Source organism: Marmota marmota, unplaced genomic scaffold (genome assembly GCF_001458135.2).
Source record: "Marmota marmota marmota unplaced genomic scaffold, marMar, whole genome shotgun sequence".
Lineage (NCBI taxonomy): Eukaryota > Metazoa > Chordata > Mammalia > Rodentia > Sciuridae > Marmota > Marmota marmota.
The window spans coordinates 1,178,387-1,191,603 of NW_026000172.1; the positions used below are offsets into that span (position 1 = coordinate 1,178,387).

At 59.6% G+C, this 13,217-nt stretch overlaps 1 protein-coding gene across 3 annotated transcripts in view; it reads right to left on the bottom strand.

Moving 5' to 3' along the window:
• Positions 1–8,415: 8,415 nt before the first annotated feature.
• Positions 8,416–13,217, bottom strand: part of Polr1a (RNA polymerase I subunit A) — a 61,539-nt gene continuing 56,737 nt past the window's right edge. For all 3 annotated transcript variants that reach the window (XM_015506356.2, XM_048787789.1, XM_048787790.1), the window contains 2 exons: positions 12,879–13,043; positions 8,416–12,603 (listed from right to left, as the gene is read on the bottom strand). In XM_015506356.2, the coding sequence (XP_015361842.1) occupies positions 12,503–12,603; positions 12,879–13,043 (266 nt within the window). In that variant the 3' untranslated portion in view covers positions 8,416–12,502. The remainder of the gene's footprint in view (positions 12,604–12,878; positions 13,044–13,217) is intronic.

The following is a 13,217-nucleotide window of genomic DNA, read 5'->3' on the forward strand; positions in this document are numbered from 1 at the left end:
TGAGGAGGCCAAGGTCTCGTCCACCAGGGGGAGGATCGCCCACCCAGACCCTGCCCACCTTGGCCCCTTCCCCCTCCTCGGGAAGCCAAAGTCAGCCCAGGAATGAGGCCAGGCCCTGGGAGGGGAGGGGCAGTATGCTGCTGTCCCCTGTGAGGCTGGAAAGCAGAGGCCCTGAGCAGGCCCTCCCCGCAGGAGGCCAGGCCCTGGGGACTGCTTGACCAAGGCTGAGCTACGGAAGTGCCCAGTCCTCCTCCCACCCTGCCTACAGGGAAGCGGCTGAAGGGAGGTGCTGGCCAGGAGCCCGGGAGCAGCCCTCACTGGCAGGACTCCCCCCAGGGCCCTTCTCCCTGCTCCTGCTACCAGGAGCCTGGAGCCCAGTGGATCCCAAGGGCAGCCACAGCCAGGGTGGGAACCCTTAGCTCAACCCAAAGCAGGTATCATCAGCGAAAGGGAGGGCACAGCCCCCTCTCCCACCTGCAGCCAGCCCTGTCCCCAGATGCCACCTTCACAGATAGCCGCAGGGCCAGCAGGGCGCCTGCCTTGGAGCAAATGGGCCCTAAGCTCTGTGGCTCTGGGACACAGGGGCCCTGTGGGTGGACAGTCCAGCTGGGCATGGGACCAGAGCTGGGAGACCACAAGCCCCAGCTGGTGACCTGGACAAGCCGTGTCACCTCGGGACCTCACTGTGCCCCCTGTAGAGTGATGCCTATCTCCTCGCCTCACTGGGTGGTGGGGGATCGACTCTGAGCCTCTACATTAAAGGGTCTGGTGCCCCTGAGGCCCGCCGGTGGGTCCTGCTGAGGACGTCTGTGAAGTGGGTCAGTGCCCTGGCTGCCCAGTGTGGAGCTGGTGGGGAGAAGGAGACAGCCAATGGGCAGAGGTGTGGCAGCCCTCCCCGACAAGAGCCCCTGACATTCCTGCGGGGCTTAGCCGGGTGGCCGGCTAGTTCCGGGAATGTCCAAGAAAAACAAGCTGGTTATTCCGAGGGAAGCTGCGGCCCAGCCCAGCGGCCATGGCTGCTTGAGATCAGACACAGCGTTTCTGAGATGTCTTCATCTTCCTGCCACTGAGGCTGGTGGGGACGGTACCTCGCCTCACCTTCCTGCTCTGAGGAGGGGAGGCCGACAGGGGCGGCCTGGAGCTGCGGTGCTGGGAGCTCGTGCCCCTGGGCTCCTGGTCCCTGCAGGGCTGGAGCAGTGGCTGTGGGGCAGTGCTGAGGCTACCCCGTCCTTGGCCTTGGGCTTGACAACCCTGGATGGGGTTGCAGGTCCAAGGTGACCCCTCTTGTCCACTCTCCTCTGTGTGTGTGTCCCGCTGGGCAAGTGCCAACGGGATGCTCCAGTGCCCACAGCCGGCCAGCTCCCTGCTGGGTGTCCTGGCTGGGAGTGGGGCTCCCCTCTGGTTCTGGAAGTTGCTTTGGCCAGCTCAGCCTGTGTGTGGAGTCCAGCCCAAGTGGGCGCAGCTCCCCATCAAGCCACCTGGTCCCGCTGGGTCCTCCGCTGGCTGGGGGAAGTGGCGCGACCTCTCAGGGCGGTCCCATGGATTCCGGGAACTCAGTGGGCTTCAGGCTCTGATCCCCCTGTTTCAAGTGATGTGCACCCAAGAAGGGGACTTCCTCCAGCTGTGGAAAAAGGCCACACACACACACACACACACACACACACACACACACGGGCCTCTTAGAAAACTGGAACCAGGAACCAGAGGGCCTGCAGCTCCCGCCTTTGCGGGGTCCCCTCCCCGTAGACCCTCCCCACCTGGAGCCAGACAGCGTGCAGCGGACTTGGAGCTGGAAGGCAGAGCTCAGGAGGGCCCTGCTGCTGTGTTTTAAGGACAAGGTCGGCAGGCTCCTGCTGCAGAGCCACCATGCTCTTTTCCACCTGGCCTGTCCCCAGGACCGGCTGTGGGGCTGTATCCATGGAGATCCTGCCCCCCCAGGGCTCTGGCTGAGTTGGGCCACTGCGGGTGCCAGCAGGACTGGGAGGGCAGGGGCAGCCGCCAGGCCCCTTGCGCTGGCCCTCCCCGTGGAGGTGGCGGGGGTCTGGCCTTCTCGGTGGAGGTGGTGAGGTCTGGCCCTCCTGGTGGAGGTGGTGGGGGCCCAGCCCTCCGGGTGGAGGTGGCCCTCTTGGCGGAGGTGGTGAGGTCCGGCCCTCCTGGTGGAGGTGGCGGGGTTCAGGTGGTGGGGGTCTGGCCCTCGGGGAGCAGCACCCCTGCTCTGGCTGCCATTCTTGTTAGTTCCTGTTGGTCTCGCCGTGCTGCGGGTCACCCTGTCCTCCTAAGCCCACCAGGAACTGGAGGGTGACTTTCTTGGCGGGTGGGGAGGGAGGATATCACTGGCGTTGAACTCGGGGTGCTCTGCTACTGAACTACACCCCAGTCCTTTGTATTTTTCATTTTGAGACAGGGCCTCACTAAGTTGCCCAGGCTGGCCTTGAACTTGTGATCCTCCTGCCTCAGCCTCCCAGGGATGAGATCTCAGGCCCAAGTCACTGCCTGGTGAGGGGTGACTGGTGCTGTTCCTCCGGCTCGCGCTGCAATAAGACCCCGGGAGGCGCCTTTGTCTCCCTGCCCTTCCCGCCCTGTGGAGGTGAGGGTTGGAAGCTCTGGGCTGGAGAGGAGCACTAGGAACTGAGCAGACTCCAGAACTCATCTGGAAGAGAAAGCCGTGGCCCTGCCCTGGAACAGCCTCTTCTCTAAGGACCTGACCCCTGAGGCAACGGCCTGCCTGTGTGAGTGTTCCAGACCCGGGCCTCTCTACTTCCCAGGGGGGAGGCTGCCAGACTCCTGTGTTCAGTCTGACCTTTGCGGGCTGGTCCCAGGACTCCCGAGCTCCCTGCCCTATCCCGTTGGCTCCTGCACCTTTCACTTGGCTGCATATGACTCTGGCCCGGGAGCCTGGCTCTGGTCTCTGGCCAGTCTGTTCCTGGGACCTCTGTCAGTTTGTCTTGGTGCCAGCCTGCCCGCCCACGCCAGTCCTGATCAAAGTATCCCAAGGCTTCCGGTCTGTCAAGGCCTCTGTCAGTCCCTGGCTCAGGACCCTCCTGCAGGAACTTCCCCCCTGGCAGCCCAGCCACCCTCCACTGCCCTGGCCTCACTCTCTCCACCTGCCACTCAGTGCCTGTCAGAACCTTACCCCTGGGGAGGAGACCCCTCCTGTTGAGCCCCCGCCACCATGAGGAGCAGGCTCTTGGGGTGGAGGAGCCACCACAGCAGTCTGTGTTCCCTGGGGGCCCTCTGTGAGCATCCCCTTGTGAGCACCCCTCTGTGAGCATCCCTCTGTGAGCTCCTCTCTGTGAGCACCCTTCGGTGAGCACCCCACTGTGAGCATCACCCTGTGAGAACCCCTCTGTGAGCTCCCCCCTGTGAGCACCCCTCTGTGAGCTCCCCTCTGTGAGCACCCCACTGTGAGCACCTCTCTGTGAGCAGCCCACTGCAATTTTGCCAAGTCTGTCCCCGAGGAGCTGCTGGCTCCTGCTGGTGTCAGACTGGGCCGCACCCTCACCAGGACCTTGTCACCTGGACTTGCTCCCTGGTCTCATCAAACCACCGTGCGGTCACCTCCCTCTTTACAGGCAAATCTGGGCCCCTCTTGTCTCAAGTGGCAGCTGGGATTGGAGGTCAGGTCAAAGTCTGCGGGATTCCTGGTGTCACCAGGTGATGCCTATGTGGCTCAGCTGCCATCTCAGGCGGCGAGCCCTGGCACCACCTGCATTTGCACACATGGGAAGCGCCAGTGCTCTGCTATTCTGAGGTGATTTCAACCATCGGATGGCTTCAGCCATCTGTGGTCACACACACACGCACACGCACATGCTGAGCTCTGAGTATTCACAATGCCTCCATCTGAGCTGCAACAGTCCCACATAACAAAGGCCCATCCCTGGACACTGCGGTGATAGATGTCATGCAATCAGGTTCTGGTGACCCATGAGACACACCTGAAGAGACCTGCACGTTTCTTTCTATCCCTGGGAAAATCCTAGAATGGTTGGTTGGTTGGTTACCCTGAGTACTTAGAAGAAAGTAGAAGGGTCATCGGAAACCAGAGTGCATTCACTCAGGGCTGGAGACAGCTGGGGGTGGAGGGCTCGCCGTGTGCACCCGTGCGGGGTCCCTGGTTCTGTCCCCAGCACTGACAAGAGTTCCCTAAGAATTCAGCTGCCCAAGGCCTTTCATTTTCCTTTCTTGGAGTCTGGGACTAGCTTTACTGAGGACATCGGTCCTCGCCTGGGGACATCTCAAGTCTCCTGGAGGGCGGAGGCTTCATGGAGCCGGTATGCACCCAAGGGCCCGACGTGTGAGCAGTCTTGGCCAATGCGCTGGGTGGGAGGAGGCGCGGGGCTGAGGGAGCCAAGGCATCCCTCGTGCCCCCTCCTCCACACACATGGCCTCGGCCCCTCTGAGCCAACAATGGCCTTCGGAGACAAAGAGGTGCTAAACAAAACCAGGAGCTTCCAGTGACCAGGGGTGGGCTGCTAGAGCCTGGCCCCAGAGCTGGGACCCAGGCTGGGGTCAGAGGTAGGAGGCAGCCAGCTTCGGGCCCAGGAAGGCTGGTGGGCAGAGGACAGAAGGTGAGCATGATGGCTGGGGCAGAGCAGCAGGAGACATAGACCAGGTCACGCAGAGCGTCACAGGCTGCTGTGGTTCACAGGGTGAACCCACAAGATTGGCCCCGTGTGAAGCCACTGGGATGGGGTGGGAACTTTGGGGAGGCCCTGGGGTCACTTGGGAACCGTGGATCCCAGCCCTCCTCGCACTCTTGGCCTCCTGGCATGAGGTGGCTGCTTTTGCTCCCCCTCGCCCTGGCAGCACATGGGCTATCTCCCCACAGGCCCAAAGTCATGGGCCGACTGATACCGAAGAGGACCTCGGAAACTGTGAGCTGAGACAAACCTTTTCCTTTGATAAGCAGATTCTCTCAGGTGTTGTGTTACAGGCACAGAAAGCTTGCTCACACAGAGGCCTGCATGGCAGGCAGTGTTCCTCCCCGTGGAGCCCCTCCCCTCGAGTGTAAGTGGACCTGTGAGAATGATGGGCTGTCACCCTGTTCTTAGGTTACATTCATGTCAAGGTAGAGGATTTTGCAGATGTAATTACGACCTAAGTTGACTCTAAGTTGATCAGGAGGGAGTCATGGTGGGCACGGTCACTAGGCCCAGATAGGTGAGCTCTTTGAGGAAGGGTCTATATGCCAGTCACAGAAGGGAAACCCCTGAGATTCCACTGAGGTGAGGTCCTGCAGAGACTGAGGTCACAGAGACAGAGAGCAAAAGGCTGGGTGCCCAGGGCTGGGGGAGGGGCACGGGAACTGGTATTCAGTGCTGCAGGGGTCCTTTCTCAGGATGGGGGGTCTGGAGGTCGATGGTGGTGACGGTCACACACCAGCCTGTGCTTGCTTAATGTTGCTGTACCCCTGAAAATGGCTGAGATGGTTGATTGTAAAACCAGGTGGACTTCCTCACAGTAAAGGCAGTCTAGAGGCAGAGACGGCAGTGGCAGGCGCTCTCTTCCTAGCCAACTGCCGCACTGGGAGAGGACCCCGTGAACATCAGGAACATCAGGCGCCTGCAGGGGCCGAGGGTTGGTCCTGCACCTCAGGGACCTGCCAGAGGGGACCACAGCCCCAAGCGACTCCGCCAGCAGTCTGCAGGGCTCTGGAGCAGGCACGTTTGCTGCGGCTGCTCAGTCCGTCCTGATCTGTCACAGTAGGACATGGACACACCACAGGGCAGCTGAAGGGCCCCGGGGGAACCACGAGCAGCTTTCAGGCTCTGTGACAGCTGGCATCCCCCCACCCCTCAGCCTCCTGGGGTGGCGGGTGGCCTTGAAAGCTGTGACAGTGACTGTGGCACCACAACTCTCACAGCACCTGAGGCTCTTCTGGGTGTGACCGTGTCCTACTGCCATGTGACCAATCACCACAGACTGAGCAGCGGCAGACACAGATGAGTGTGGCCGGGAGGGTGGGGGGCAAAGCCCAGAGCAGGGGGCTGAACCCTTCTTCGAAGCGCATGAAGGGGGTCGATGACGTGCCCAGGTGCTAGGCAGGAGTAGCTGCAACAGGAGGTCCCACGAGAGCCCTGGAATCCTCAGGAGAAGTCCCTGTGCTGTGGGAAGTGCATTCAGCTGCAGGTGACAGGAACCCAGAGGAAGCTGTTGACCTGTTCCAGGCATCAGAGGCCTGGAGGGGGTGTTCCAAGTTCGCCCTGTCTTCTCAAGTTACGGAAGAGGAGCGTGCTGGCTCTCAGTGAGGGACATGGTAAAAGGCACAAGTGAGGCCAACATCCTGACTTTAAGATCTGATGCAGAATCCAAGTGGGCCCCAACAGGCTGACCATGCAGGAACGGAAGGATGTGTAAGAACGCGTTTTCCCAGATGTGGGGAGCAGTGACAGTGAATGGGAGACCAAGTGTCTGAGATTGGGGTTCTTGATGACTTCATGGCTGTGGCATGCGTGGTGCCTGGGAAAGTTTCTGTGCACAGATGCAAGTTGCTATGGTAAAGCCCTCCACGAGGAGGCTCTGTGCTGGAGTCTTGTCGGCCTCGACCTTGCTCTCAGGCCCACAGCTCCTGGGAAGGAGGGAAATCCCTGTTAGACCACCACAGCGTCTCCCCAGCTCTGCTGCTCTTGGACTCTCGAGAGCTGCACAAAGCTCCTAACACTGCACATTGCAACTGCAGAACGTAACTGGGGAAACAGTCGCATCCTGTTGCTGACTCTAACTTTCATGAAAGAATGATGCTTGCATAGTCTTTAATCTGATTTAGAGACATATATATATATAAAGATTGCTGGTGTGATTCCGGAGACCTGCTTCTCCACCAAAGCAGCACTCCACCAATCCCAGATGTTGTCTTCACAACCTGTCTCTATTTCTCTAACCTCCCATTGCCCCTCGCAGGAACCTGCTAGTTTGGCCATGCTGGTCGTGGCACCCGGAGGCTACCTGTGGGCCACTGGCCAGGGCTGGAGGGTCAGAGCAAAGATGCGGGGGCTGCTGGGATCATTGAGGGCCCATTATGGCCAGCCATGCTGTAGCCTGGTTGAGACTAGGCTTCTGTTGGCAAGAGAGGCAGCGTGGGCAGGAGGTCTGTATGGAGTGGGGTGATGCTTCCACGAGCTGCCTTGCTGTAGGTCCCTGGGGGGGGCCACTCAGCCCTGGTCCCCCTCCTGGAGCCCCCTGTTGACGATACATGACGGGCAGGAAGAGATGTGAAAAACCTCATTGTTTATAATGCAGGAGACAGAAGAGACACCTGGGACCCTCAGAGGCCTGGCCACTTCCCAGACACCTCCCAGGGGGTGTCCCTGAGCACAGCACCTGGGCAGTGACGAGGAAGGCTCGCCTACCTAGTCTGCACCTCCGCTCCTGGGCAGCTCTCTCCTGGCTGGCCAGGGGCTTTCAGGAAGACACAGGGAGTGCAGAGGCCAGCACCCTCCAGGTGATCTCCTGTGGGGAGTGATGGGATGTACTGAAGAAGTCCTTTGAGTCTGGTACAGCCACACCCAGGTCCTGAGACCTTGAATAACACCTAGTTGCCAAGCCTTGTGACATTTTCTCAAATCTCAAATGACACTTCTTCCCTGATTGTGGTTTTGGCCATAGCCTCAGGCTCCTCATTCCTCAAGGTGATAGTCACTGATTTCCCCTGGGAGCTGCCAGCCCCCACACCTCACCTGCAGCTCCCAGAGGCACGCCTGGGCCTGCCGGGCTGCATGCAGGGCAGCCGCTGACCAGGACAGCAAAGGAGCAGGCCCAGGGAGACTGGAGCTGCCCGGGCCTGTGGCCTGGTCTTGGACCCGCACTCCATGGCACACTTGTGACTATGTTCTTCAGTGGCTGCTGCTGGGGAGGGACGACCTTGGCTGGGTCCCAAAGACAGGGTGAGTGGCAGCTGTCCAGCAGGTGTGGCGAGCTTCCAGTGAGGTATGTGACCCAGCTCAGCAGGAGGCAGAGCAGGCAAGGGTGGTGACATGGCTCCTGCCTTCTGGTCATCTTCCACTTTCCCAATGTCCTGTGGCACGCCTGAATACATCGTCTTCTGTTAGTCCCTCAATGGGTAGTTTGCTATTTTGGCCTATCTCAGAAAATGAGATCACCTCAGAAAAATGCTTTAGCTGCCGTAATTCCAGTCTAAGGGTGACCACTGCTGGGGTGTTGGACAGGACCTTCCTTGTTTTGTTATTATTATTTTTGAGTCAGAGTCTTGCTAGGTTGCCCAGGCTGGTCTCAAACTCCTGAGCTCCTCCTGCCTCTGCCTCCCAAGCAGCGATACCACCGGCATGGCCCTCCATGCCAGCCCAGGGCCGGCCTCCCTCCTAAAGGCTGTACCACAGTGTGGTTCCGGGCCAAACTCTTCACGTGCATCATCTCACTCATTTCATGGTTTGAGAGAAACGTTTGTAATACAGATTAACAGAGATGGCTTTATCTACCAAAATAACAGGTCCTTAAAATTGACAGTAAGAGCAACAGGAACACTTTGGCGGAGAAATGGGCAGAGGATGTAAACAGGCAGTTCTCAGCAGTACAAATCAGAACCACCGACAGCATGAAGAGGCGCTGGGCTCCTTCACAGGACCGCAAGCTGTAGCAGCACCCAGGAGCGCTGATTAATAACTGAGTTGGCTGGGGTGCACACAGTCCAACGGGCACAAGAGACTACTTGTCCATGTGCACAGGGCAGGGGTCTCCTCTACACCTCTGTCACCGGGGCTGGATGACTGCTGTGTACACTGCCTGGGCACCGTAGGCTCAGCGGCATCCGCCGCAACTCACCAGAGGCCCACGGCACCTCCCTCCAGCTGTGATGGTCAAAATGTCAGCAGTCACTGCCAACATCCTCTGGAGCCAGGACAGCCCCAATTGAGAGCCACTTGGAATTAGGCCAACATTGGGCTGCATACAGCCTCACGAAGACTGTTTAATTGCCATTCCACATCAGGGAACAGAGGTGCAGAGGCCAGGTCACTTTCAGTGGGTCACACGGGAAGTCTAGCACCTGTGGCTCAGCCCACTGACCTGTTACAGCACAGCCTCACAGCTCCACTGTCTTGAGGGTGGGCTGGGCACACGGATGCAGAGGGGACAATGTGCTCATCTACCCTACACCTGGTCGTATGGAGTGCCTGTCACCCGACGCCTGCTGTACACCTCAACATCTGGCCCGACACCACAAGGCCCCTTTCCTCTTGGCTGTTTGGAACCCTGAGCCCTAAGCTGCAGGAGGGCAGGGTCTCATATCTGCCCAGGGAACACCAAGGTGGATGGATGTGGGCTGGGGCAACGTCTGGTGCAGAGGAATGCCTGCAATCTCTGGGTGGGAACAAATGGTGAACTGCCAATGAACACACAACCAGCTGTTCCTACACTTGCCCGAGGACAGTCACCTCAGCAGCCTGTCCTCCAGGCCTTGCCTTGGGGCACTGTGGGTCCTAGTAGGTCTGGCTCCCTCACAACCAGAGCCTGAGGACAAAGGTGCTGCCTAGAGACTGGGCCTGATTCCCACTGGTGAAGGTTCCGTTCCCGAGGTGCAAACTTCTCACGCTGCTGCTGTGGCTAGGTGTCCCCCTGGGTCCCTGGAGACTTCTAAGCCCAACTCCTGACCCAGGGCTGGGAGGCAGCCACTGGCTCCTTGCTGCCAGAGCTCTGCACCTGTCCATCCTGCCAGGGGCCCCTGACAGGCCTCCCGGGAGTCCCTTAGCAGGGCACCCACAGGGTACCTGTGTAGAGCTTTGCCAACCCCTGCCCAGTGCCCACAGTCCATGCTGTGTAGGTAGGGACCATCACTTAGGAGAGACTACCACACTGAAAGGTGATGAGGCTGCCATTTCCAGTTAGGCCTCAAGTCCAGGGCTAATCAATTGCACATAGGACCACCCTGGGACTGTGGGTTCCTAGGCCCAGCCAGGCCGATGACATCAGGACTTCTGGGTGTCGGCCTGGAACAGTCTTAAAGGCCCCTCCAATCTAAGTGGGCCTGGACACCAAGGGAGGGGGGTGGGTGGCCTGGGAACCTTGGCAGCTTTGGCCCTGCCTATTCTGGTGGCAGGCTAGAGGCAGCCGTGGGGGGTCAGCAGTTCTGCTGCCTAAGCTACTACCCCAGGGCCAGGACACTCTCTAACCAGCCCTCAAGGAGAGGCCTCTCCTACCTCAAGAGGACTTTATAGACTCCAACAGACAAGGCTCTGCTCAACTCTAAGCTCAAAAACTGAAGTCTGAGGCTTCCTACGTGGGTTCCTAAGCTCAGGTGGTCTGTGGGTGAAGGTCCACGGAAGGTCCCGACCCTTCATTGAAACAGCCCGGATCAGCCACAGAGGAGAAACCTCCTCACACCCACTAGAATGGCTACTGAAAACAGGCCCAACAAGACAGGGCCAGAGGACGAGTCCCACGCATGCTGGAGGGAAGAGTGGAGTGGCTGCTGTGGGAAGGTCTCATACCAGCATCTACTTCTGGGTGCATAGGATAGGGAGAAGAGTCCCTAAAGATACCAACCACCATGTCCACGGCAGGCTGCTCAATAGCCTGCTCTGGTCCAGCACCTGCAGAACTGTGGGCAGATCACCCTTGGCTGAGAGTGCCCGTCTGGGGGGTCCTGTCCCGCAACACAGAATGGACCCAGGAGAAGGAACGTTTCCAGTTTGGGACGGGGACTGGGAAGGTGCCTCATGCATTCCTGTTAAGTCTCACATGACTGAGGATGGAAGGTCATGGGCACAGCTGCAGGGCTGCTGAGACTATTTTGTCACTGTCACCGAGAACCCAGAAAGGAGAGAGTAAGTGAAAATGAACTACTCTGAGAGAAAGTAGGTATAAACATGGCCATGCTCGAGGCAGGGCCAGAGGGTGCCAGGAACTGTGGCTGGCTGGCCCCATTCGTGGACGCCCTACAGTCTCCTGTTTCGGTTAGAACGACTCTGCAGCCTGATCCTCTTCCTTGGTCTTGGCGAAGCACCCCCAGGCCCAGGATGGCCCCTGCTGCTGACCAGCATCACCCACAGGCCACGATGGTCCTTGCCTCTGACCAGTACCACCTCCAGGGCCAGGACGATCCCTGCCTCTGACCAGCACCACCCACAGGCCAGGATGGCCCCTGCTGCCAACCAGCACCACCCGCAGGGCAAGTGCACCCCAGGACGGCCCCATCTGCAGGGCGAGTGCACCCCAAGACGGCCCCTCATGCTGCCCGGCATCACCCACAGAACAAGCGCTGATGGATACAGGTGGTTCCCTAGGAACCAGGACCTCAGCAGAGTGGGGTGTGCTGAACCTCAGCCTGCTCCTGCACCTCTTGCCCAGGGCCTGGGTGGGCTGACACCTGGCAACACTCAGCTGTAAGATCACCTGGAGGTCTCCACCTAGCAGGCTGTCCCTCTTCAGGACAGGCCCCCACAGGGACCCCACTCCTGTGCCCAAGCCTTGCTGAGTCTGGAAAATCCCACCATGAGGTCCTGGTTTCCACTAGTTTTGCCTGTGTGGGCAGAGGCGGCACGGCTGGGTCCCACCACAGGTCGATGCCCCCTCTCCCTGGCAAGGCCCACCTTGAACCCCTGACCACAGCCTAACATACTTCCACACCTAGGCTGGCCTAGGTCCTCCCACACGCTGTCCGGCACTGGTCTGCAAGGGGCACTGTAGGGGCAGGCGGGAGAGGCAGTGGGCTAGATCTCCAACACATTCCCAAACCAAAGCAGGAGGAAGGCCCTGAGGCCCAACTGCCAAGAAATTCCAGCTTCAGACTTCTCAATTTCAAACGCAGAAACCATAAACAGGGGAAAAAATTCTAGAAACAATGTTTTTCCTTCCTCCCGACAGCTAGTCTGCAATGTTTATTATCAAGCTTGAGCTGGAACAACACCAGACAAAAGCAGAAACTGCCTCTGGTGCCACCAAGCGCCTGCACTGGTCCTCTCAGTGGCTCTGGTCTGAGAAGGGTGCCTGCTGTGGTGCTGGGGGCATAGCTGGCAGAGCCCAGCCCCAGTGGGGAACTTGGGCTTGGTGGGAGTGAGCTGCTGGGCCCTGGAGAGGTGCTCCCAGCCGTGGGGCCAGTCTGGTCTGGGCACAGCAGCAGGGCCAGGGCCCCACCCCAGGCACAAGGTGCCACGCTGCTCTCAGCCTGGAGTCCTGGGGCAGCAGTGTCCATGTTCCTGCTCCTCAGGAGACCCCAGAAATCTTGCCTGCAGTGACTGACCACTCGCAGCAAGGTCATCTTTCCTATTCTGGAAAACCCTTTCCAGGGAGTAACTGGGCTTGTCTGGGATTCTGCTGCCAGGTCTCCCGCAAGAAGAGGGAAGCCCTGGCCCCATGGGGACACAGGAGACATCAGGAACCTCGTTAGAAACCCCGAGATGGGTAGACAAGGATGAGTGCTGCTGGTGCCCAGCCCATGGCAAGCTGCTTTCTCTGCCCTGGAGCTGGAGCTTCTGGTGCTCTAGGGTGAGGGCCAAGCCATGCCCATGAAGCCTCCTGGTGGGCAGCTGTGCAGCAGTGACCATTGCTACCTCAGGGGCTGCTTGAGCTCAAACAGGCCTGTTCCACCCTTGACGACCTTCCCGACCACGAGGCAGGCTGAAGGGGACCTCAGCTCGTCATGGGACCCTGCAAGAGACACGAAACCCATTTCAGAGGGCCAAGGGAAAGTTGGGGGTGAGATGAGGGCACTGGGGACTCCACGTGAGGTGGTGTGACTGGGCCCAGGACCTGAGTCCCTGAGGCTGAGGTCACGTGTGTAGGTCTGCTCCAGCGGGAGCTTCAGGAAGGCCGTCCCATCTGCTGCCACCCTCTACCCTGAGCCTGCCCTTGCATGCAAGGTGCAGTGGAAAGGTCCCCATGCGAGGGCCAGGAGGCAGGCCTGGCACCAGCCCTGCACTGACCCATCATGGTGGCCTGCTTCAGAAACTGGAAACTGGTCTCAAATGTCATCTGCTGGAGAGGGGAGGAGTTCGACTGGATGCCAAAGCGATTCAGGGGCTTGTAGACCCCCTCGAAGCACATGTAATCAGCAACCAGGGAGAGATGGCGAGGATCGACGGCAATGCCTGCGGTCAAGCAGAGACGGAGGGCGCTGGCCAGACTGCCTCCAGGTCGGCACTGGGGCCTGGCCAACACTGGGCTCTCCTCAGCTCCCTGTCCCCTCCTGCCTCCCACTCCCCCGCAGCAGTGCAGGATGCGAGAACCAACCACAGTTCTCCCTGGGAAGGGAGCCCGGCGAC